The sequence below is a fragment of the Microplitis demolitor genome, chromosome 10 (genome assembly GCF_026212275.2).
Source record: "Microplitis demolitor isolate Queensland-Clemson2020A chromosome 10, iyMicDemo2.1a, whole genome shotgun sequence".
NCBI classification, from domain to species: Eukaryota; Metazoa; Arthropoda; class Insecta; order Hymenoptera; family Braconidae; genus Microplitis; species Microplitis demolitor.
Window position 1 is genome coordinate 2004138 of NC_068554.1, and position 26045 is coordinate 2030182.

General features: G+C 30.9%; 1 protein-coding gene across 2 annotated transcripts in view; it reads left to right on the forward strand.

The window, feature by feature from the left end:
• Positions 1-377: 377 nt before the first annotated feature.
• The window catches only part of LOC103571809 (mushroom body large-type Kenyon cell-specific protein 1), a 51293-nt gene continuing 25625 nt past the window's right edge, over positions 378-26045 (forward strand). The window contains exons 1-3 of one of the 2 annotated variants that reach the window (XM_008550110.3): positions 11219-11301; positions 12271-12513; positions 21599-22355. In XM_008550110.3, the coding sequence (XP_008548332.1) occupies positions 22262-22355 (94 nt within the window). In that variant the 5' untranslated portion in view covers positions 11219-11301; positions 12271-12513; positions 21599-22261. Of the gene's footprint in view, positions 988-11218; positions 11302-12270; positions 12514-21598; positions 22356-26045 lie in introns of those variants that run through there. The other variant, XM_053742498.1, reaches the window with a different exon arrangement.

A 26045-nucleotide genomic window follows, 5' to 3' on the forward strand; every position in this document is an offset into this window, starting at 1 on the left:
TTAAAAAAAAATAACTTCAAAATTTTTTCAATCGAAAATTCGAATTTTGAAAATTGAACCAAAATCGCCAGTTCTTTTGCTTCTGAAAATTTTAAATAAATTAAAAATCTATTCGTAAAATGAAATGTATTATTGTAAGTGCATACATTTTATTATTCAAACAACTTTTTACGCACATACGTTCAGTAAAAAAAAAAAAAAAAAATTCTTTAAAATTTAATTTATTTTGTATTGAAAATATAAATATGTACTCGTATTGTTATCAACAATATTATTATTAAAAACAAATATATCTTAAATGTCGTCGATGATAATAACCAGCCAACAATTACAATTTATAAAAAATTTTGTTCTATAGTAGAGTTGACTTATATAGATGGCAATATCTTATGTAGTTTTCATGCTCATGGACTCGAAACTCACACGACGACACAGAAGAAGATGGGAGGGGAGAAACACCAAGTTCTTCACCGACAAGTCCGCTTTGCATTTCCCTATACACTCGCGTTTGTTCGTGGTTCGATGTGTGTGAGGTAGGTTAGTGAATCGGCGAGCGTTATCTTGATGCACAGAACGTGCAGACGGTCAGTATATACCTACATGTGTACATTATAAGCGAAATGAATAAACCCAGTTAAAAAATAACACTTGCGAATTATAATATAATTTTAAAGCTGTTTAAATAAAAACGATATTCAATTAAAAAAATTTATATAATTTCTAATAGAGTTTACGTTGTTTCTAAACAATTAATGTTTGTGTGACTATGGTGTGTACTTTATTTATTTTAAAATAAAAAAATTAATTTTTTTATTAAAAATAAACGTATGAATTTTAATTGGATAATCAGTTTCGGTGGCAGTGTAAACAGAGTGCATGAAGTGCCCAAAACGTATCAGTGTTTATCTGGCTGACACATGGCATCAAAAATTGGATAATAATATTTTGCGAAAAATATTTAACCAAAAGTATTAATTTAATAAATTGGTAAGTGTATTACTTTTAAATAAAATTATTTAAATTACCTATTATTTTTCTATATAAAAATAAAAAAAATTATAGAACGCAAACACAGAAGCTCTGTTTCTCTGTTTATCCTCTTCTGTCTCATGATTAGTCATTAAGTAAAGAGGTAGCTATTGATTCGAGAATTTTTTTTTTTTTCCGAAGTGCACGTAATGAATAATCATCGAAGGGTGGAACATTTATACAGGAATAAAAAAAGCTGGATAAAAAGCAAAAAAAATCAAAAAGTAGAGAAATCAGTTTGAAAGCATCTCCATACTTCATTTTCTTTGCCGATGTTTATTCGCCGTCGTTTTTCATGCGCTTGCATGGTCTGATTCGCTCGAGTGCAAATAGGGAGGGTTGTTTTATTTCTAAAGTCCGCAAATGCAAGTACAAAGTAATATATATATATACATATATAATATATATAATATATACATATATATATATATACCTTATTTAAAGTTCACAAGAAATAAATACACTTTTAAAAATGCGTTTTATAAACATCATCTAAATCTAATTTTTTGTCAATACTGTCAATCTCATACAATTTTTTACGATACTTAAAAAATACAGTACACATTTATACAGAGTAGATGAAAACTATATTTCTGGATGGGTAACGTAATACATTGCGTAGAGCTAGGTCATGAAACGCTTAAACTTAAAGAGCACAGAAGTTGCTTTGTTTCATGAGTACTTCAAGCAACTAATCGTTGCCAGTAGCTTCGTAAATGCATATGAGTTTGAATTCATTGGATTTTGTTGTGTAACCATAATTTTTCGACGAAAGTCATAAAGCATTTATTTTGGATAAAGCTCATTTCAGGCGGATTGATAACACTCATTATCGTGTTGCTGATAATCATGTAGGTGTTGAATATTTTTAAAAAATATTGAACACCGAGGTGAAATAAATATAAAAAAGTGATATTGGAGAGAGAACGTGGTTATTTTTGAGTGACCGTGGCCCTGCTCTCGACCCATTCTCTTTCGTTGAACATTCTGCATCAAAGAATGCATGAGTATGTGATCGTTTCGACTTTCAATGTTGTATATATATGTACCCGGTAGTTCGGCGGTAGAACTGTGATGCAGCTGGTCGCCAGACAAAAGAGAGGGGTGACGCACTTTATTGAGAATTTGGGGAGGGGGTCAGTAGTACTGGAGGCTTTATACTCGACACTGTACGGCAAGTTAACCCAGGTCAGTGTACGAGGACAGCAAATGAAAAAAAAAAATTGCAGAGGGCGACGACCGAATTTACTCATTGTATTAGGGAGGATGCAAGAGAATTCACACGCCCAGAAACACTGGAGACTTACGAGTTTATGAGGGGTCAATGTTTTTGGATGAGAAATAATTACATCCGTCGTCAAACAAACCAACGATCTGCCGATGGTGAATTTATTTTTAAAAATCATCTATTTTTATCGTAATTATGTGTGTTATAATTTTACTGTGTAACTTGTTGACAATATCGTATTTTATCAGTCCATCAGTCATTCATGTTGAAAATAATTTTTTATATTTTTAATTAGATTATACATTTTTCCTTAATTATCTTTATATTAATGTAATTGTCATGCCAACTATGTAATTAAGAGAAAAAAAGATTAAAAATTTATCGATTAAATTATCTTTATTGCTGCAAGGTAGAATAAGTTAGAATGAAGTAATTGAAGCGGAATTGAACACTCAGAAAATTTACTAAAATTAATCATTTCTGTTTCATTTTATTTACCTAGTTATTTCTTGACAGTCAATATTGAATCGATAATGCAATAGATTTTTTTTTAAAATTCGACTTGGTAATTACATTAATCAATAATAGTATATATATATATATACATATATAAGTATAAAAAAATTCACTACGCAAATTTTCTTGAGTAAAAAGTCAATAAAAATCATTATTTTATTAACCACATATCTAACTTGAAAATTACTTTTCGTATTACCGACTGCGGAAGTCTGATTTCCGAGCGATGTGTGGTCAGGAGCCAATATATGATTTCTGACTAACTATAATTTAGTCATTTTTCCTCACGCAAGTGTCGAAACTGACAACTCTCTCTTTCTCTAAATCTGTATTTATATCTCTTACTTTATAAATTTATACTCTTCTCTATATTTAATAAATTATAACCTCGAAAAATCTCTTAACCGACAATGCGATGCGTGGATCCCCTCTACTTTCTCGCATGCGCACAACCAAGTCGGTAAGTGGAAGTTTCTCATCACAGAACAATAAATTTCAGCCAAATAATTAGATTTATTTGAAATTATTGAGTAGAGGAAGGAGGGGGGGAAAAATGGGCCTCTAATGAAATGAGGGCTTATATGTAATATAAATGTCCGCTCACCCTGGTGGAAATTTTTCGGACTTCTGTCTTAAAAAGTCTTTGGAACTCTAGAACTGAGTTTTTAAGACAGAAGTCCGGAAAATTTCCACCAGGGCATTTTGTCTCCAAAGGTCTTGTCCCACTCTCCACTTATAGGGGAAGGGGGTGCCTTAAATTTTGGGGCCCCATTTTTCCCCTATTTATTTGATTGAAATAAATATTTAATTGAATCAAATGCTTTCGTCAATTTTACTGAACAAAATCATTTATTTCATTCAAATATATACTTGTTTATAATTAACTAATCTTAGTTTAAAAAAATTACACTACGATTGGTGGCGCTACAGTCACCATCCAAATACAGATTTGTTAACCATAAGCAAATCTTATTTTACTCAGATAAATTGTTCTCTCAGTAGCAAGAAATCGCTTTATTTTTTTTTTCTCCGTGTACATAATACTAATTTTTTTTTTTAAAATTAATTTAATCATAATATGTCACAAGGAATATAATAATAATGTTAATAATTTATTAAAAATTATACCAGCAAATTTATTATAAAAATTTCACAATATTTAACTGTTGAGAATACAAAAGAGTACAGAATTTATTCCAACTATAAATAACTATCTAACAAAGTCAATTCATCCAATAACAATTATTGAGTATATTAGCACATAAAAACGTGTGAGAAAAGTAACTAATATGTGCTGCAGTAAAAAGAAGTGCGCTGTATGTAATATAATCGTCACCAAACGTCTGAGCAATACGATGAAACTCGTCATTGTTACTGAAGTAACAGCGATATAATAAAACTTAATATTGTTCATCATGAGTGTTGTATCACTGGAAATTTTTTAAGCGTGAATACAATACAATCAACGTTTCTTGCATGCACGATTGACTCGTGTGAAATATTTTCAAATTTTAGACGTTGCTGAGAAAAAATGGTCTGTTCGATTATATATACAAAGATCTGTGATGATTTGATCCGAAAAGAAGCCAATCATGATCATCGCTATTGATACTTAATCATGCATCCACGAATTTAGTAAGGAGGGGAGGGGGGGGGGGTATAATGAGGTGCTTTGTTCGTCTATTATAATTATTTTAAAAATATCCGAAAAGTATGTGACGACAAAAATAAACCATATTTATACAAATGAGGAATTTCAACAATAACAATAACATTCCGATGGTACAATTGTGTAATGCAAAAAATCGAGTAGACTTTAGTATGAGTTTCTTTGATATACCTCGTAGCTTTAATCTTCAGGCGTCAAGATGAACGTTAGAGTGGTTGGCACGGTGCCATTGAAAAGCAGGAAAAACGACGCTAAAAGTACTACTCTTAGCCTCGTCTCCTTTGCTCTGTGGCGCGCAGAGTTTTTCAACCCCTTTCAATGATCGTAGACCGATAGTAGTAGGTAGAGTAATTTCTAGGATCGACGAGCAACAAGTAGAAACAGTTTGAGTACTATACAAACATTTTTCCGGCTAACTCCAACATATTTTCTCATAGTTTTCTTTCTTGAAACAGTTTTTGCTTATAATATATAATTACATGATGATGAATTAATATATTTATTCCTTGATTCCAATTCATATTATTTTTATATTATTGGGTACAGTATTCTATATACACTATTCTATTATAATCAGTGAAAAATACTCCAATCAGTGAATATTTACTGCACGTCGTGCATAAATAGTTCCAAGTATATCGTGATAATGAATTATTCACTGATTTTCAGTACTTTTCACTGATTAATTTTAAGAGAGATCGCGATCAGTATGATTAATTCAAATAATTTATTATGATTATTATTAATCTTTTCCACTTATAATGTTAAATAGCTAATTAATCAAATGGCTATTTCATACACTGAAAAATTTCCAACAAATTTTACTATGGGTGCATTGTAACCCCGGACCATAAGAAAACTGCTACAAAATTTACAAGTGTCCCATAGTAAATGGTATGCGCAGACGACATGATTGGGACCTATGCGCATTCGTTTACTATGGGACACTTGTCAATTTTGTGCCAGTTTTCTTATGGTCCGGTGTTGCAATGCACCCATAGTAAAATTTGTTGGAAATTTTTCACAGTGTATAGTTTCTAAAAAAAATTAGGGAAAATATATTTTTCTTATCAAGTTATCTTTCTTCTCGAGGTATATAAAATACACTGTGAAAAATTCCCATTAAATTTTACTATGGGTGCATTGTAACCCCGGACCATAAGAAAACTGGTACAAAATTTACAAGTGTCCCATAGTAAATGGTATGCGCAGACGACACGATTGGGACTTATGCGCATACGTTTACTATGGGACACTTGTAAATTTTGTAGCAGTTTTCTTATGGTCCAGGGTTACAATGCACCCATAGTAAAATTTGTTGGAAATTTTTCACAGTGGATATTCAGAAAAGCTGGCCTTTTTAATCTGCATGCTATTAATATTGCTTCAACTCATACATGGACAAAAATACAATTAACGTTTCTATATAGGAGTGACATCAATTGATGATCTTTGCAGATGTGTTGATGTTTAATATGCTTCAATTTAAAATACATTTAACTTAATATCTTCTCCATACAAGTTTTAGATTTTTATTGCGATGAGATGAACCCAGTAGAAAATCGTGATAACGAAATTTGCATCATATATAATTGATGGAAATGATGAATTTTCTAAAATTTAAAAAAAAAATGAGAAACAATACTGAAGATTTTACCTTTTGCAAAATATAGGTTTGGGATGATATGAAAAATTAAAAAATTTTACTCTAACAGAAGACTGGGGCACTTTGGCCCTTAAGCTGATAATTATTTTTTATGGCTTTTGCGCATGGTACATATTGTTTTGACCTATCTCAAAAATTCATCATTTTCCCATAATTTGAATAAAAAAAATTACTGCTTGAACAAATATTGTTTTTACAAGAGTCATATATTCTTTCAGTATATTTATACACACAAAAAGTCGACATGGACTCAAATCAGTATATTAAAGATATAACTTATCATTTATTTTGATAGTTTCAATTTTTTCTGTAAAATATTAAAAATCTATTATCTATTATACGAAAGAAAACATGTTCATTTTCATATTAATTCATTGTGATATATATTTTTATAATGCGTTTAAATTCACGCGCACAAAACATCTACCGGTATAAAAATGCAACAATCTGTCTGACCTTGTGGATCAGCTCCAGAACTTCCCGCTGTCTTTTCAGCCTGAAGACATTATTGAAAATATTTAAAATTCATCTTGACGATTAAGTTTAATATGCAAATGGATAACTTTCGTAACATATAATACATCATTTTAATAATTCTGCTTGCAGAAATTCAGAGTACCCCTTAATTTTTAATTTCTTTTATAATTACAAATGAAAATTTTGAATTATTGCCTACATTTTGTTTACACGGAAAAAAAAACTAAAAATTACTATTTGAAATTATAACTCGAAACCCGGTTGTCAATATGGGGAATTTTAACATTAAAATAGTAAATTTTATAATACGTGTCGTCTATTTTCTAAATATCAGTTACAATTTTTAAAGTTCAAATAGTAATTTTTTTTGCATAGACAATAAATTTTCCTACTTATCCTGTAATTATTCAGGTTTAAATCGTAAATGAAAAAATTACTATTTCGAATGATAGTATTTACTGATCACTTTATCATTATATTATTTGTCATTCTCAATTTTTATAGTTTATTTTTTTCTGTGTAGCCGAAATCCCTGACGATTTTTGATTCTCAGTTTTTAAAATTTTTTATTTTATAGTGAACAGTAGTTGTTAACACAATAGCATTTTACATTAATATCATTAATATTATTAAATGAAGAATACATTCCACCATTGCAACTGCAATTCGTTTTTCAACAATGTTTGCATCGTATATGTGACGCACAGTGACGCTGTATATAGTGCACCACGGCTGATACGATAAGCAGAGATATACGGTCAAGGCCTCTTTGCAGCCGGCGTCCGTTCCCTTTCCGACACGCTGGATACCCGTTGAATGCCGGGGTCGTTACTTGTGCAGCACAGCATATACCAATGAAAGTATCAAACAGTCAGAGGTTCCTTGGAAATTACGAAAGGAAGAATAAGTCAATTTTTTGGCGACGAGCAGGCCACTTGCTTTCAAGCCTTTTCAGCCTGCCCGCTGGTTAACAGATCAACAAAAAATAACCGGTAATTTGCTTGACCTACTGAGCACGACCTTGAGACATATGAGACAATAAGAGCAACAGTTTTTATTTCGTTTGAAATCGACAATGAATTTGTTTAAATTCTCGTGTTATTTTAATATTTTATGCATCCATGTACTATAAGATAATATATGCCCAGAAATATAATATGCGTAAATTTGCCCACAGCATTTTTATCATTCATTTTTGGGTCACCTTTGCATTTCGGATTGCTTATTTTTCATATATTTATATATACATACATGTTCTTTTTTGACTTTGCATAATTTTATCATTTCGAATGAATAATTTCATGGTCGTAATTAAATATTTCCTTGATAGATTGATCTCCGAAATAAAAATATGCGAATAGATAACATCTAAACTTATCCTCAATATGGAAAATTTTTTTTTGCTAATTGAGATTTCGGTAAAAAAGTAAATTTGCTGGATCATCTTGATGTATTAAATGTCATAGGTATATCAATGAATATAATTTTTCTGTTTAATCTATAAACTGTATCGCTCTAATGCCCCTGAAGATTTTGTGAGGCTCCGCCTTCCACTTCTATCCGACCCATTCTAAACAAATGAATCATGCTCCAAAATGGCTGACTGAATTTAGACGTCACGTGGCTTCGACACACGCACTAGGACTTGAATACATACACATGTATTGTGGGATGTCGAGTCGGGTGAGCAACTCACGCGAGCCTGAAGCAAACACATGCATACATAGCCAATAAAGACTATTTCCCTCCGCTACCGCTCACACAATCACTCTTTCTCTCTCATATACGTCCTGGCAGCAATTTAATGTTGCTGCAGAACTTCACCACGATATCATACCATGAGCTCGCCATAGAGTCGTTGGATCACGTTCATACTGTTCTTTCTTTTGTTACAACTTAATAACCTTTCATTAATTTTTATTCATTGCTCCAAACTACGAGTATTACCTACACATTTAAATTATTATCAATGATTGTAACCACATATCTATTATCGATGATAATTCGTATATATATGTATATTGTTCGTGATAGATGATAAGGCATGCTCATATGATTAAATCCAAAAATTATAAAAATCCGTGTGAAAACATTTTTTAAAATGGTGGACCTATAATATTTGAGAATGCGTGATATTACTGCAACAGTATAAAAAGACCTCGAAAATCCACCTCCGCAATCGCCGTGGGCGGACATTTTTCGGGACGTGGCTTAGGCATTGGTTCGCTCGAACGAGAAGAGAAAGGCTTGATGCTTAGATGTGTAGTAAATAAGGGGGAGAGTTTAGAAGGCCGCCATAGAATGTAATGTCAAGTATAGGGAATTGGTTTTATGCCACACACAAAGCCAATGGCGCAAACTTCTTTGAGTTCTGTTTTCTGAAAGACATTAATTTTTCACATATTGCGTAAGATGCATCGAGAGCTACGCAGGGTATTTCAAGGCACTAAGTTATGGTATCTAATCTCGTTATTTTTTGTATTTACAAGTGGTAATCTGCCATCTTTGATGTCTTGTAAATTCGATTCGAATTGGAAATAATATATAAACTTATCTGGCTGAAATTCATGTGATTACTTAAATTTTCTTCGTGTATTTTCACATTACACGGTCATAAAAATTTTTTTTTTAGGAAATTGAGGCAATTATTTTAAATATATCCGTACATATATTTATATATAATATGTATTTATATATGGATTAACGTTATGTTACGCAACTATTTAAAAACGAATCATTTTACTCCTTTCACATGACATTAAAAAATAAACAAATTTGCTAGAAGATTCTTACAATGAGCGAGTGTTTAGAATGTTTTAGTAGTTTTTTAAGTACTTAATATAATAATTCAAATACGTGGCAATTATTTTGTCAAAATGCAAGTTTTTGTATCATAAATTGAGAACAAAGATTTTAGGAGAAAAAATTTCTTGGATCAGGAAAAGTTTTTCTTGCTCTATCCAGTCTTACTGGGTAAAAAATGTATTTTGAGCCTCAATGAGCCTCAAATAATGCTCAAAGATCCTCAATAAACCTCGATGAGCCTCATATGAACCTACACTGTGAAAAATTTCCATTAAATTTTACTATGGGTGCATTGCAACCCCGGACCATAAGAAAACTGGTACAAAATTTTCAAGTGTCCCATAGTAAACGTATGCGCATAGGTCCCAGTGTCATCTGCGCATGCCATTTACTATGGGACACTTGGAAATTTTTTAGCAGTTTCCTTATGGTCCGGGGTTACAATGCACCCATAGTAAAATTTGTAGGAAATTTTCCACAGTGTAGGCTCGACTATGTAATTTAAATTCGATTACTATTTTTTGCGGCTTAATGAGGCTTTTTGAACATCATTTGAGACTCGAAATGCTTTTGTTACTCAGTGAGGCTAGATTGAGGCTCACTTGGGTTCGATGAGGCTAGATCTAGGCTAGGAATTATGACCCGGAAAGTCATCCCTGTTTAAAAATATTCAGTAAAAAGAATTAAAAGTAATGAAATTCGAATTCTTTTCAATAATTTCAATTCTTTTGTTTGTATACAGTTACAACAGTTTTTTTCATTCTGCCTTAGTTTCTCATTTATCCACACATGTATAAATATATATGGTAAGAAGTGATGTTTTTATCATTGTATCGTGATCAAAACTTCAAAAGTTCACTACGTCAAAGGCTTTTGTTTTGTCACCGGCAACTATTAGAAGTTATTCATTTTATCGACCTTGGGATGATAAAATTTCGGGTTAGGCCACTATAGCCGTAAAAAATAACGACGAACAGAATCAGTTGCATAAAAATTGTCATTACAACTTCTTATAAATTTAGACATTTCAATATTCTCTGAAGAAATCGATATAACCTCAAAGTTGGGTGGAGCTGTTGCGCAGAGTAATTTATTTACTTAATCAGCTTCGCATTGATATTGGAGTTGTAAGATTACCGAACACTTGCATCGTAAAAAAAAATTCAGATAGAATGTTAGTACAGTTGACATTTTCATTTTGTCCGAGGATAAATTTAGTATAAAGTAGAGTTTTTTAATGATATTAGTATATAAAAAGTACAATGCAACGAATTGTCTTCTATTAAAAGTGTCATGGTCATACAAGTATATCTATCCAACGGATTGGTGCCATTATGATATCAAGCAGAGCACAAAGCCACGCAAAAAAAATATTTTAACCAAAGGAAAATATTTATTATTTTTATTCTACAGAACATAACAAACAAAAAAAAAGTTTTTTTTATAATAAACGAATAATTTTATTTTTAAAATTAATAATTTACATGACATTAAATACACGATTAACTAATTTTACCTTGAAAAAATTTTTCCTTAATGCTAGGAGTTTAAATTGAATTTAATCTATTGATAATTTCTGCGTTGCGATTCACCAATACCACAATAAAAATATCTTTGATTCGGCACATATATATATATCTATATATATATGCATAAGAAATGTATGTATAAGAAAGATACAATGTATGTTGGATACTGAAAGTGGTATAAACGAATCCGGCTAGCCCATTAGTAGTATTGGTGTCTACTACTTAAAACACGAAGCATTGATGGAAGTAGTAATGTTCTGAATAGTGTGTGGAGTGGATGTGCATGTGCATGTGCATGAGGACGAAAATGCATTGGGAATAGTTTGGTACGACGTCAACGACGGCGGAGGGCGCACGAGTAGTTATATTAAAGTGTGTAGTGGTAAGTCTCATGTCGGTGGTGGTTGGCGGGATACGAGGAAACGTCGGTGTGGTGGGGTTGCTCAGATGGAGGCGCTTGTAGCACGAAAGTTGCGCTGACGGACGCGGATACAGTTACGGGAGCGCAGCGCGACCCAACGCAACTCGCAAACGCATATCTAGACGTAACAGTCAGGAGAGCCCTGAGTACTCTCCCTCTCTCTCTCTCTTCTTTCTCTCTCTCTCTTTCTCTATCTTTGTGGCCTCCTTTAGTATACGTCCTCATAGAAAACAACCTACCAGAGGAATTTTGAGACGAGAGAATCATAACACATTCGACTGAAAATTTGTGAATACTAAGTGGAAAGCGAGAGCACGGAAGTAAAGGGTGAATTCCAAGTGACAAAGTGATTTAATTTTTAAATAAATAAATAAATTTAAAAAACTTTCAATACAGTGAAAGGTGAATCGGAAATAAGAAAACTACTGAGTGAATAAAATATAAGTGAGCTTGTCATTTACTCCAATCAGTGCTCACAAACGTCATCATTGTCCTCGTGTTCGCGGTTAAAGTCAGTTTTTAAATTTACTAAATCGTGATACTGCGATTACCTGATAATGTTAATTACTGTGAATAGACATTTTAATATTTTTTTCCAATAGCATATTCACAACAGGTTGTTTTATCTAAAAGTTAACCCTCGAGACAACCATAGTTATGATATCCGCGCACGCTGACGACTAACAACGATGTTCCCTTTGTTTTCGTTGTTCTGCGAGTTTGCGCTGGCGCTTTCCTTTCCGACGGCGGTAAATCCGCGTTTTCAATTTAACGATAGCATTATGTGCAACAATATATGATCTAATTTTATATTAATTAACACGCTGTTTAATTACGCTAAATAACTTGCTCAGACACAGTGATCTTTTATGCCTATAATTGTAATTATATATTTAATATTTTAATTCGCTTTACTTTTTTACTTTTTAGAAAGAAAAAATAAAATCGTGGTTGTGTTTCTCAAGTTACTTAAAAATTTGAATATTGTGCTGCTCAACCGAGTATCTCACTGTGAATTTAATTTATTAGTACTCAGTTTATTTGTAATTCGTCGACAGTTTATGAAAATAAATTAGCAGATAATGGATGTGTTGCTAAATTGAAAAGCAAAATATATCAAATAATCATCGGCAAGCTTGATATCAAGTTATCAAATCACAAATCCAATTGAAGGTGCGTGACAACTTTTTTTTTATACAGATAAAAAATAATTTATCATATCGTTAATATTTCTGATACATTATCCTCATTTTACATCTTAAATATAAATATTCGCAAGTAAATTTATACTGAAAATTAAAATGGAATATTGGAGTAATTTCTTTATGCACTCCCTGTAAACGAGCAACAATGGTTTAGTGAGTCGACAGTGATGCTTGTCCTCATTCTGTACATACACTATAAGATTTTATTTCGAGTTGTTGTTTCGTCATAACGAATATTCTCATAAGCACAAGGGCGAATCTGAGGGTAAAGAGTAGGAAAAGAATCAAGTGACGAGGGGAAGGAGAAAAATGAGGGAGTACATCAAATACTGTTTTAATATATGTGCACACATATTCGCAAACACATTCGCGTAAGAGAATAAAATCCATCTGAAATATTATTTAAAAAAAAAAAAAAAAAAAAATTAGTGACGTAATTTTTACATTGATATTAAATTATTAAATATGCGACTCTTGGCCTCCAAAATGGACGAAAGTATACTTTAAAATCGTCACTGCGACGACGCTACTTACCCCCCCCCCCCCATTAATTGCACTCTTTCCAAGTTTTTTTCTCTTTATTCTTTTTTATTTTATTTACTTTTTTTTTTTTTTATTAAACATAATACACTATATCTCTGCATTACTGTGAATTCGAAACTGGCACTGACAAACGAGCTCACAACATTTTCTTATCACATAAGCCTTTGTCAGCCATTTGTGGTATATCATGAATTTTTTTTTTCTCTTTCTATCTGTTTCCTCTACGTGCTCTTTTATTGCCACAATATGCACACTAAATTACTACATTATTAATTTTCCAAGTTTGATGATCACTTTTATTAAAAATGTGTTGAGAGCATGCGTGAAAAATTTAAATTGAAAATTAGCAAAATTAAAAAATAGCTTGATATTGAGTTTTTGCTTTTGTGTAAAATGCATGAGTAGCTTTATAATAGACATTGCAACTATTGAGAGACAGTCTTCTGTTTCATTGTTAGAATTCTTACGTTATGCTCTACCGGTTATCTGCTGCACCACGTGCACGCGGAAACCTGTCGCGCCTTCAATGTACATACATGCTTACTCGTTGCAAACTTGAATGTGAGTAGACCGGAATGGACCAACGCGCATCCGGAAAACACTGTTGAGCATGCGCATATTCTTACACAGTCTACTGTTTCAAATTCGTCCAACAGTTTGTTTCCACTTATGCATTTTTTTAATTTTTTAATTGCACAGAAAATAAAATTTCTTGGCACAATAAATTTTTTATAGCTCTAAGAAAAGTTTTTCGATTCGCATTGCAAAATATTTCTTACGCCAAGAAATTTTTTTTTCCATGTTTTCTTTGTTTTTCCTTTTTGTCACATCTCAATTGACATTGTACTGTATCCTACATAAATTAAATTTGACGTTATTTTTTCAAGTATAACAATATGATGATAATTGCTATAAATTTTATTTAGTGTTCTAACAAACATTACCTCTGATTTTAGGCAGTCTAATTACTTAAAAAAAAAAATTTTGTTTTATTTCTTACTTATCTGATGTCTATTCGATCGAATGATTTGAAATTAACAGGAAAGTTGACGGCCGAAAAGCTTTTTCGATTTCCGCAAGAACTATTTTGATCAGATGATTAGTTAACGAGCTATAAAAGGTTCATACACACACTAAAACCAAAGGTACAGTCGAAATTAACACTCTTGCCGAATAACATTGAACCCCCATCAGTTATTCTACTGCTTAAAGAAGATTTTAGGGGTAATTTGAGCTGGCTGCAATTTTCGGTTAACGTGTAAAACATTCCAGAAATCTAAATCCAGTAAATTTTCTACTTTTCATTTTGTTTTTTATTTTCTTTATGCACAAAACGATCTTCAGGTACGCGAGTATTTGCGGACACTGTATAATGAGTTTTAAAAGACTAAGAAAAACTAATTTTGCTTATGGCCTTAACCATGAAAAGTATTTAACGTGCATTACAATAATACACTTAACACACTTAGTTTTAGAGTGTACACTCGGATATTACTCTGAAAATATTTCGAATAGTTTTCCATAGGACCTTCAAATGTTGACATCTGATGAAAACTCAATTTTGAAAAATCGGAATGAAAACAATGACTTTCTGAATTTTTTTGTAAATCGACACATTTCGGTTCCAGTGTTGAAAATGCTATCAAAACGCTATATTTTTTATAGGAAAAATCACCCAATTTCAAGCCGTTTTTTAGTATTTGCTTGAAATCATTAGTAAATAAATGAATACTTTGTATTCTTTATCTGTTGTATAATTTGCGCCCGATAATTTCATATAACGCTATTTTAGGAACTACTGAAAAAACACACTATGATATAATAAAATATTTCTAAGCCCATAATGATCATCTTACATTCGTATATCTTGCTCTACTAGCTGCTTTAGAAAGCTGTATTCACCCGGCATTTCAGTAGGTTAGAGTAGAAAATTCGGTTCGACCTCAATTTTAAGGATTATGAAAATATTCATGTTTTTATAGAATTCGCATTTATTGCAATCGGAAAAAGCTTACTTAATTTGCATTTTCTGTTTTTTTTTTTATTTACCGGTTTAAAAAAAGTAAATAAATTAAATTTTAAAAAGAAAAATTGAAATGATTACTTTTTTTATATGGAGTAAAAACAGAAACAAATGTGAATAATTAATTTCATATTAATATGAAATGATTAATTCGAAATTAGCAATGTTTCAATTCCGGTTTGTGACATGTAAACATATATTTATAGATAATAATCTATTGTATACGCTCATATTTATTCAATATAGATTAATATCCTTAAATTACACTTGAAAAAAATAATTTATTTAAAATCAATCAAATTTATTCGATTAAGTCATAATAATGATATCATAGTAATTTAAGTAGTATGATTCATTGGTGTTTCACAATATTTGTCTGCCTATCACCCCTGATTTTTTAAATATCACTGTTTTTATACTATACTGCATTTCCCTGTGCATGACACATGTGTACACAATGACCATAAGGAAAATATAAAAAACTAGATTAGATTCATTAGACCTTCTTAGGGGCAACCTCTCCAATGCGGTAGACCTAAACCGGATTAAATTTATAAGTAGATTGAAAATTATTTTGGAAATCCTGGCGAAATAATAGGCTCGAATTACAGGACGTATATTAGTCCGACTATTAAAAGCGAGTACACTGTGAAAAATTTCCATTAAATTTTACTATGGGTGCATTGTAACCCCGGACCATAAGAAAACTGATACAAAATTTACAAGTGTCCCATAGTAAACGGTATGCGCATGGGTCCCAATTGTGTCGTCTGCGCATACCGATTACTATGGGATACTTGTAAATTTTGTACCAGTTTTCTTATGGTCCGGGGTTACAATACACCCATAGTAAAATTTAATGGGATTTTTTCACAGTGTAAGGTTCATTAATACCAAAACAATCATTGACATTCAAATGCTATTCTAACTAAGATTTCATTAACATATACTTTCTTAAGTTTTAAACAGTGAAAATAGTGACTATTCATTATTTACTAATTATGGAGTATACTAATTCAAATAGTGGTATACTTTTCACTGGTAATGAGTGAGATTTCACTGCTAAATCTTCACTAATTCGTTTTTGGGGCATACATCATAAACGAGTTGGGTTGGATCTGTTGTCAAAGGTTTTGCATATGAATTCAAGCTTTTGGACCCTGACGAAAAAAGTGTTGTCAATTTACTTTTGACCTCAAAAATGTAAAAATTTAATCGTTTTTTATATCTCCGATAAAAACGAGAAATTTGGGGAGTAGCTTATATTAGCGTTTTCTAGATTTTTCAAAAATTTAATTGCTTAATACGACCAAAATAACTTTTTCTGTCTGTAAGCTGATGAATAAAGTATAAAAATACTTTTCAGATGTAAATTTCTTAATTTTGTAACTGTCTAACACAAAAATTCATTTTTTCTTTGATTAATCGTCAATATCTCAGACTCGTGTTTCGTTCTAGAGATTTTTCATACTTTCAGTTCAAGCATACTGTTCCCCACCTCCATGAGGTTCCCATATTTTGAAATGTTTGATAATTGAGACTCAAGGGAGGAGAAGTATGAGATCGATAGCAATTTTTTTTTTTTTTTTTTCGTGTTGCAGTCAGCCATAGACTTGTGTAGAGGGTGCTCAATAGAGATAAGTGTGATCCACGCCAGTAGTTTTCGTCGCTTTTTAAAGTCTCGTCAGTAGGGGTTAAAGAAAGAGAACGAGAAAAGAAGAGTGCGAACACGGTAGAGGGTCGGGGTACGCCTGCCAGTTACTTCTATACTTGTTTTACGACAAAAGACCTCGACGCATTTTTATAATTGCATTTTTAATTTGAAAGATTTTTATACACGTTTATTTTATTCGAATCATTCTGTAATAATATCTTAAATGCGATGTTCTCAGTACTTTGAGTTTTCTTATATTTTTACAGTTTTGTAAGATTTGCCCATGAGCAATAGAATAACAGATGAAAAAAAAGTGTTCAATAAAATCTCATATTGTGAGTAAATATCAGCTTATTTAAGTCTTTTCTATAAAAATATTTTCAATTAAAAAAAAAAATTAATTATAAGTTAATCTCTATAAAATCTTTTTTTTTACTAATGATTCTACATATATTAATATACTTGTGACATAATGTAGATCGTTTGATATCTCATCTCTTTATTTCAATGTATATTTTTTGTCTTTGTCTTGTTCATTATAAAAGTTGGGTTATTATTCCGATCAATGATTATTTAAATGTTTTTTGTATGGAAACATGCACTGATTTAACTCGATATTAACGTTTCCCGAGGATGGAGGTCAATAATAAATCGTTACAATACGATCTTATATATATTTATGTACATTGAACCAAATCTGCAATCATCAGAACTTCGTGCCCAATGGACATTAGGACTTGATTTCCGTCGTGTTGGCTTGAAGGATCCTCCGCATAATATTAGTTACATATATGGTGGACATAAAACCGTGAGAGAACGTCGTTTATCCCTCTACCTCTTGAGAGGCTTCTATGTTTAGTTTTATCTTTAATTTATCTGTGTCCCTCACACAGAGAACAATTTATTTGAACGAAATAAGATTTGTTTCATGCAAATAAATCTCATATTTGAATGGACCAATCAATGTTTATTTGAGACAAATAAATTCACTTATTTCAGCAAAGATATGGTTTATTTGAAGCATTTATTTTCATGAAACAAAAATTTGTTTATGGTTAACAAATCTTTATTTGGGCGGCGACTGTAGCGCCAAATGAACGAGTATTTATTTGAATTAAATAAATTATGTTTAGTCAAATAGACGAAAGTATTTGATTTAATTAAATATTTATTTAAACCAAACAAAGTTTATTAGTATCAAATAAATACTTTTCAATAATTTCAAACAAAATTTATTTATTCGAATGAAATAAACTGTTTTTTCAGTCAACTCAAATTCACAACTAACTACACTGTGAAAAATTTCCTACAAATTTTACTATGCGCAGACGACACGATTGGGACCTATGCGCATACATTTACTATGGGACGCTTGTAAATTTTGTAACAGTTTTCTTATGGTCCGGGGTTACAATGCACCCATAGTAAAATTTGTTGGAAATTTTTCAGTGTACTAGTTACACCTGAAGTATTTAAAAAAATTTTCTTGCTCAAATGTTCTATTATATGTATTCCAGATGAACTACGAGTTAGTTTTTTTTTAGCATAATAAAAATTCATACATTTTTACGTCCATTTTCCTCCGTGTAAACCAGTATTTATGTTGGCTACACTACAGCCACGTGTTGAGTCAGATTAATTTAATTTAATCGTTAGAAAATTAATTGTTGTCAATTTTATTATTAACTATGTATAAATTTAAACCCTAATTCGGTACTAAATCATATTTAAAGTAACTCACTTCAGCACACTGTGAGTATTAGATTTCATTTTGGATGTTCAGTGGAATCGTTAGTGAATAACCCTGGCATACCCCGCTTCATTCATAACACTCAAATTGACTGCGAAACTTTCTAAAGTGAGTTGGACCGACGCCAATATTTATCCTACACTACTAAAAATTATTATTTAGGTAAAACTAATATTATGAAGCATGTGAATATATGTAACGACCTGTTACGTTGTCTATAAATGTAGAATATGACTAATTTCGCAACTAGAACGCTATTTCTAACAGAAATCATACGCGTTATCGATACACTTCTCTTAGCAAATTTTTGCGTATAAATTGAAAAAATCAATTAATACAGCGACCGATACCGGCTGTCAACTTTTGCCGAAATTTCCCACACCGTTTACTCAATTCTTCAAAATTTTCTTTATCAAATTATGGCTAACAAAGTAAAATTAGGAGCAATTTAAAAATACTTTAATACAAACGATTAATATGATGCAAAATCAATTTTTAAGCTAAATTTTTAAAAAACACCTAAGAGTAGATTTTTTCAGCTTTATTTTTTTTTATTAAAATATTTGTATGAATTTTTTTTTTGTATTAAGATGTTATTTGAGCATTATAGAATACACTATTTCAAACCATTTAGGTGCATACATAGTGATATGCTGCTATTTACCTCTATTTACCACCCGGCTAACACACTGAAGTCCGATACAGTGTTTCGGATCGGATCGTATTAGTAGGGTATACAGTATAAGATAGGATACGTCAACATCAGCCTTACTGATGAGTGAGTATAGGTATATTCCTGGCAACACTATTAACCTATACGTCATTCGTAGCACTCAATGTAAAAGAATATAATTTATTTTTGATAGTGAAGTCAAAAACGAAAATTAGAGTACTAATATTGTACATATTGATATCATAACTTAAACCCATAAAAAACCTAATTTTGGATACTGGAAGTCAAAAACAAAAATTAGAGTACTAATATTGTACATATTGATTTCATAACTTAAACCCATAAAAAACCTAATTTTGGATACTGGAAGTCAAAAACAAAAATTAGGGTACTAATATTGTACATATTGATATCATAACTTAAACCCAGAAAAAACCTAATTTTGGATACTTAATGACAATCAAGTATTCAAAAAGTCAATTACTAGTAAAAATCCTCAACAAAATATCAATCTGCAAAAATACATGGCATAGGTTAAAATTAATGTGGAAACAATATTATTAAATTATTTATTTTTAATTTTATTAATTGCAGTTTCAAGATAGTTGATACATATACATATTATAATTGGCTAGTCGCTTTAAACTGTTACAAGAATTGAGCGAATTAATTTTGATTATTTATGTTTATATAACAACATTACATTGTTTTGCAAAATTTTATCTTTCACGTATCTCATTGTATTACAAAGTCCGACTGTCAATAGTTTTAAGTCCAAATGGACCAACGAGTATCAGTATTTCAGAATGCTGTAAAGATTGCTAATTCTGCTCTCTCTACTTTAAACTAAGTGAGAGAACAGTGCACTCATATTTACTCTCAGGAACAGTCATTGTTAATTACAGTCTCACCTTCTGTAGTTTTTTAAAGTATCATAATGAAAAATACCAAACTCTGTGAAGTATAACTTGAGTATGAGGAAGTAAGCGGTAGTGTGAAAGAGCACAGACTAGAAACAAGACATGTGCATAAAGATGATCTTGTGGCAATTTGATATCTTCCTACATGTCTTCTTAGCTTAACCTTTGGAAGGATTATCGGGGATTCCTATAAAAACAACTTTTTATAGGAATCTTAGAAATTTAGGGTCGCTGTTAAAATTTAACTGAAAGAGTTCTTGTGATTGTATGAATTATAAATAAATATGAACAAAATAATTTTACCGTAAAGGCTGCCTCTGAAACTTGTCATTATTTTCAAACAAAAATGAAATTTCAGAATGAAAACTCATTTGTATGAGCACGTTATTTAAGATTTGATGTCAATTTAAGATATCATTTTTATTGAGGCTAAAAATATCAATTAATATTTAATTCACTTATTTACATGTTGAATAAACAGTGAACAGAAAAAACATTAATGAGGTGTAGGTACGAATACGAAATGAAAGGTAACTTAGCACCATGGGGTCGTTTATCGCCACAGATGTGGCGGTGTCTCGCGGATGGGTATAGAACGAAAAAATTGCGCAGGTAGAAAGGACAAAGGAGAAGACCATGGGTAACAGAGATGGATGGAAGAACGTTTACCACCTAGCTATTACCTATTGATCGCCAATTCTTTTTCTCTTGTTACATATTAGACGCGTTCTTCTCTTTTCTTCTGGTAATTCTGTCTACGAAAACGCCCATACAAGTTTTTACCATTTTCGTCGTCTGTAAAACTCATTTATTTATTAATTTTTTTTTATTTTTATCTCATCTTAGCATGTACTCAAATTTATACTTTGAATTCTCATCTTTCTATTGAAAAAAATTTTCATGAAAAGAAAAGTATTGATGCTCACATTTTGAAAACAGGAATTATTTTAAACTATTTTGAAAGTTTACTAACATGTGTGCTACACATAAATATATAGATGTCTAACACTGTTTCCTTGTCAATCTCTACTGCTCAAGAGTTATACCCAGTTTATAACCGAGATCATAATTTTTTCATCAATTAACATTCGTTTTGCTAAGAATTTCAAATTCCAAGTATGATAAATAAGAGGCTTTATTATGTGTGTCTGTGCATCTGTGCGTATTGAACTAAAAGTTATCTTAATTCAAAAATTTATCAATCTAATAGTTCTTAAGTTATTAAGATAATAATATAAAATGAACCTTTTGGATTGTTGTAAGTTTCATTAAAATTGATTAATTATTTAAAAATATGTTGTGACTACCGCAGAAATTTTTGGACCTCGTTAACACTCAGTCGATTATCAGTTGATTTTTTTTTTTAAATAAGATAATTTGTAACTTAAAATTAGATTTTCCTTTCTTATCATTTGTACAAATTTATTAACATATATATATATATATATATATATAAACTCTATATCACAGTATTAATTTTTTAATTTCAGGTAAAACAGGAATCTTTCAATATCACTAGATACTATCGATGCAATCGTACAATTGCAGGGCAAAAAAAGAAAGTATAAGACAGAAAAATAATTTTTAAAAGAGCCAGATCTGGCAACAGCAGCTACGGCAGGAAAGAGATCCAAGTTGCAAGTAATAAGGCGACGACGAAGAAGAAAAGGTTGCTTAAAAACTGTTGGAAAATCGACTCACGTTATCAAATGTACAAGCGAGTTGCGCGCGGGAGTGAGAAAGTAACTAATATAGTTGAAAGCATCAACACACACATTCATAAAAGATATTATCTTTAACGCATTTATATACCATTAATGAACCTCAAAAATATCTGTCACTTTCTCCTCCCGCGCCACCACTGGCCGATTATAAATCTCTCAACTCGGTCAGCAAAATTGAAATCTGTGACCAGATCGAAAGACAGACATTTTAGAAAATCACGGTCGTGATTAGACTTTTCTTCTCAATACAAAAACAAATGAAAATATAAAAGTAACATCGTTACGTAGGTTACTGATTATAGAAAATAGAAAAAGAGAGAAACAGAAAAGTAATACTTCGATTAATTTCAAGACGGATACAATAAAATATTGGTTGCATGCGCATCCCGCACAGGGGCCATACCTATACTCTAAGATGTGATTTTGAAAATGGCGGATTGTCCCTATGCTCGCTGCATACAGGAACGCAGACATATTCGAAGAGAGTTGCTGCGATGGACAAAGAATATGGTTTTCGTAGTCGGTAAGTATATATCAGTAAAATAAGATACTGATCTTATTTTATTTGGAATCAAGTACACAAAAAATAAGTTATTTTTTTGTCAAAATTTTCTATCTATCAATGCACTCATAAAAATTATTCTTCTTTGAAATGATATTGTGTCACAGTAAAAAGGGGTATGTTGGCAATCTAATGGAACTAAAATATGTATCAAAAATTACTATGGATTAAGAATTTTTGAAACATTGTTTTAAGGTCTACTTTGTGGCCAAGTCCGGTGTTTCTATGACACCACAGCATTTCAAACTAGAATAATTTGTGTATAAATACTTTTACACGGAGAAAAAATTATAGTAGCTGTTCCTAGTACGTTTATGAAATATCCCATACCGTTATGGTAATAATTACTTGGAATTATGGAATATAGACCCATACTTTCTGGGAAAGTTTCCATAAGTATGGGAACAATTCCTATCATTATGGTAACAGTTCCCATATCACATGTGCAAGAATCATGGTAATGATTACCATACTCATAGGAATAGTTCCCATAAGCAAATAGGAACCAATCCTATAACCACATTGTAACGGTTCCTATAATATTATGGTAACTATTCCCATAATATTATGGTAACGATTACCATAATATTATAGTAACCATTACCATAATTCCATAGGAACTAATCCGATACCATATGGGAATTATACCCATAATTATAGGAATGATTACCATAATGTATATATGGGTGCCGTTCCTATAATCAACATTTCAAAAAAAACCGGTTACCATGCAGTATGGGAAGCATTCCCATAATATATTGTAACTGTTACCATAATTTTCTTTCCGTGTATATATACAAATACTACAAAGATCTTAAAAAAAAATAAAAAATAAACTTCGAGAAAAAATACATAAATATGTATAATTTCGATACTTTGTTCGTTGGATCTATTGTATAACACGACACAGTTTGTATACCATACTACATACCATAGTATATGCTCGTAGTGGTAAATAGAATTCAAAATATTATTGCGTAAAAAAATAAATAAAAGTTTGTTTTCACAATCATCAATTTGACTATTTATTGATATTGAACAACAATCACTAACCAATATTTTATTGTCTTATTGAAATACAATTTAAATTGTGAAAAAATCATATACAAACATTCGATCGAATTTTTTAAAATTTTATTACGCATTTTAATTTTTTTCCTGAAGTTTATTGATATGCACTGAGAGAAAAAAATCTTTCGAATCTTTTCAAAAAATACTGATATTAAAGTTTTTTAATTTTATATATTTTTGGAGCAAAATTTGAAGTGTCATTAAAAATAAATTTCTCAATCGAAAAACCCCAGGTTTACTTCAAGATATTTTGATCTTTTTTTGCGGTAGTGTAAATAAATTTTGATTGAATATGCAATTAACATCGATTTGTTACTCGAAAAAATATTGTTTTCACAAAAGTTATTTTTTTTTCTCAGTGTGATAAAACTGTAAAGAATACGGATGTATCTTCCTTTAACGTGACGGGATGCTACGAAAATAGATAAAAGTAAACGTGTAGAGTAAGAGACCTGTTGCGAGTAGTGAATGCCAAATGCTTTTTGGCTGACTATGCCTTTTCTCTAACTCCCTAAACTCAACACTATCTCTTCAGTGCGGCTACATGGAAACTAATTGGGCAAAAAATATGTTTTTTCTGAAATTAGTCTTACTTCATTATTCTGTTCAATTGAAAAAAAAAATTTTTAAATTAATCAATATTGCTTAAAAATAATAATTCTCTGTCCATATATTTATTCACAGAATTTATTAAATATAATGATTGATTTTAATTTTTCTGAACCATCTAAATTAGTTCATTAATTAGTGAGATATTGAAAAGCATAAATATGAAAGTATGAAAGTATGTTAAATTTTTTTAATAACTCGAAGTAGACCTAATGCTAAACAATTTTTAAATTTTAAAACAATGATTAGTAGTATTCATGTCTATTTTTTTTTTTATTTCCACTTGATACATTTCATGATAAAAAATTAAAGAAAGAAATATATGAACTAATTAGTATACTAGTATGCATTTGACTCCGTGGTATTTGTTCTTACTTAGATTTAAATAAATGTAAAATTTTAGTATCTGTTTTAAAAAATAGGAATTGAAATGATCGAATAACGTTGAGACGCACGGGCGTCGGCTGAGCGGAAGTGCTGCGCAAAACCACGTACCTTGACCACGGACAAGCCGCCGCCCAAACGCTTTTCTTTTACTTTACAAAATCTCTCCCTTCTTTCCAGCAATGCCTCTATCTTCAACCCCCTTCAGTCAACCCGAAATGCACCCTATCATCCCTCCACGGCCTTGTATCCCTTCTACATTGACTATCCCCACTCACTGCCGTTATCTTTCTTCCCCTCGTCTTTCTCGAGTCTCTGTTTCCTCTCGACACGTTTCCATCTTCCGCTGGTCTAATCGACCATACGCTTTATCGTCACAAATGTGAAAACCCTTAAAATTCACTTGTTAATTTGTCTAGCAAGCGAAACAAAATCTTACAAATACAGTGTTACGCTTTAAATAATATAAACAAAAGATACATTGAGTGTAGTGTATTCGTGACGGATTTTAAAAATGTAAAACTTCAACAGAGTTTTATTAACTCGTAACAAACATTATTTTTTTTATCGATGAAAAAAATTTAGGTGAGAATTTTTTAAAATCGGTTATTAGCATGCGTGTTTATGCAGATATATATATATATGTAGGTATATCCTTTTAATTGTCATACATAAAATTAAACAGTCATAAGTGTAGTGTCAGATAATAAAAAATTAATTCAAATTAGTATTATTAAAGCCGACATCCGCGATGCGATAGAAAAAAATATAAAAAAAAATATTCAATAATAAAAATATGAAATATTTTATATGGCTTTTTTTCCCCGATTTTTGATTAACATTTTTACATTCTAAGAAATATCAAGTAGTCTTGTAACCGTAATAGTTGATGAAGTTTCCAAAGAAGCGTATTGATACATACTATTAGTTTTTATTTTCTTAGTTTAGTCGGGCAAAAATTTTTAGCGCCAAGAAATCCTTTTTTTCTGTGCACATACACCCTGTACTAGTTCTGTCTGTCAATCTGATGTCTTGGAAAAAGATTGCTGAAGTGATATATTCTTGTACGCTATCTCTATGTTGGTTCACTTCTACCGACGCTTTTTAGAAATTACAAACTATACTGCCGTGTTAAGCACAGAAGTGGTAACATAGGAATACCGCTTCTGTACTTAGCAGAGCAGTATAGTAATTATTAGATGCTGTGTACTAGTTGGATGTCCTATTCATATGATCAACGAAGATTACTTTAACTCAATATGATTGGTAATAAGTAGGGCTAGGATTTTTGCTTTAATTTAAAAATAATAATTATTAATTAATTGAGTCCAATTTTTGATATTATGGCAAAAATATTGGTCGTATAAAAAAATTTTTTAAGCAAAAGTTGTTCGAAATTTAATTTAAAAAAAAAAATGTCTCTTATAATTTTTTCATAGGACTAATAAGAAAGCCGTAATTACAAAATTAAGATTTTGGTAATTATCAAAAATTTGAAGTATTTATTATCAATCTTAATTTTGGAATTACGGTGAAAATATTGGTCGTTTGAAAAAATCATAAGAGATATTTTTTTTAGAAAATTAA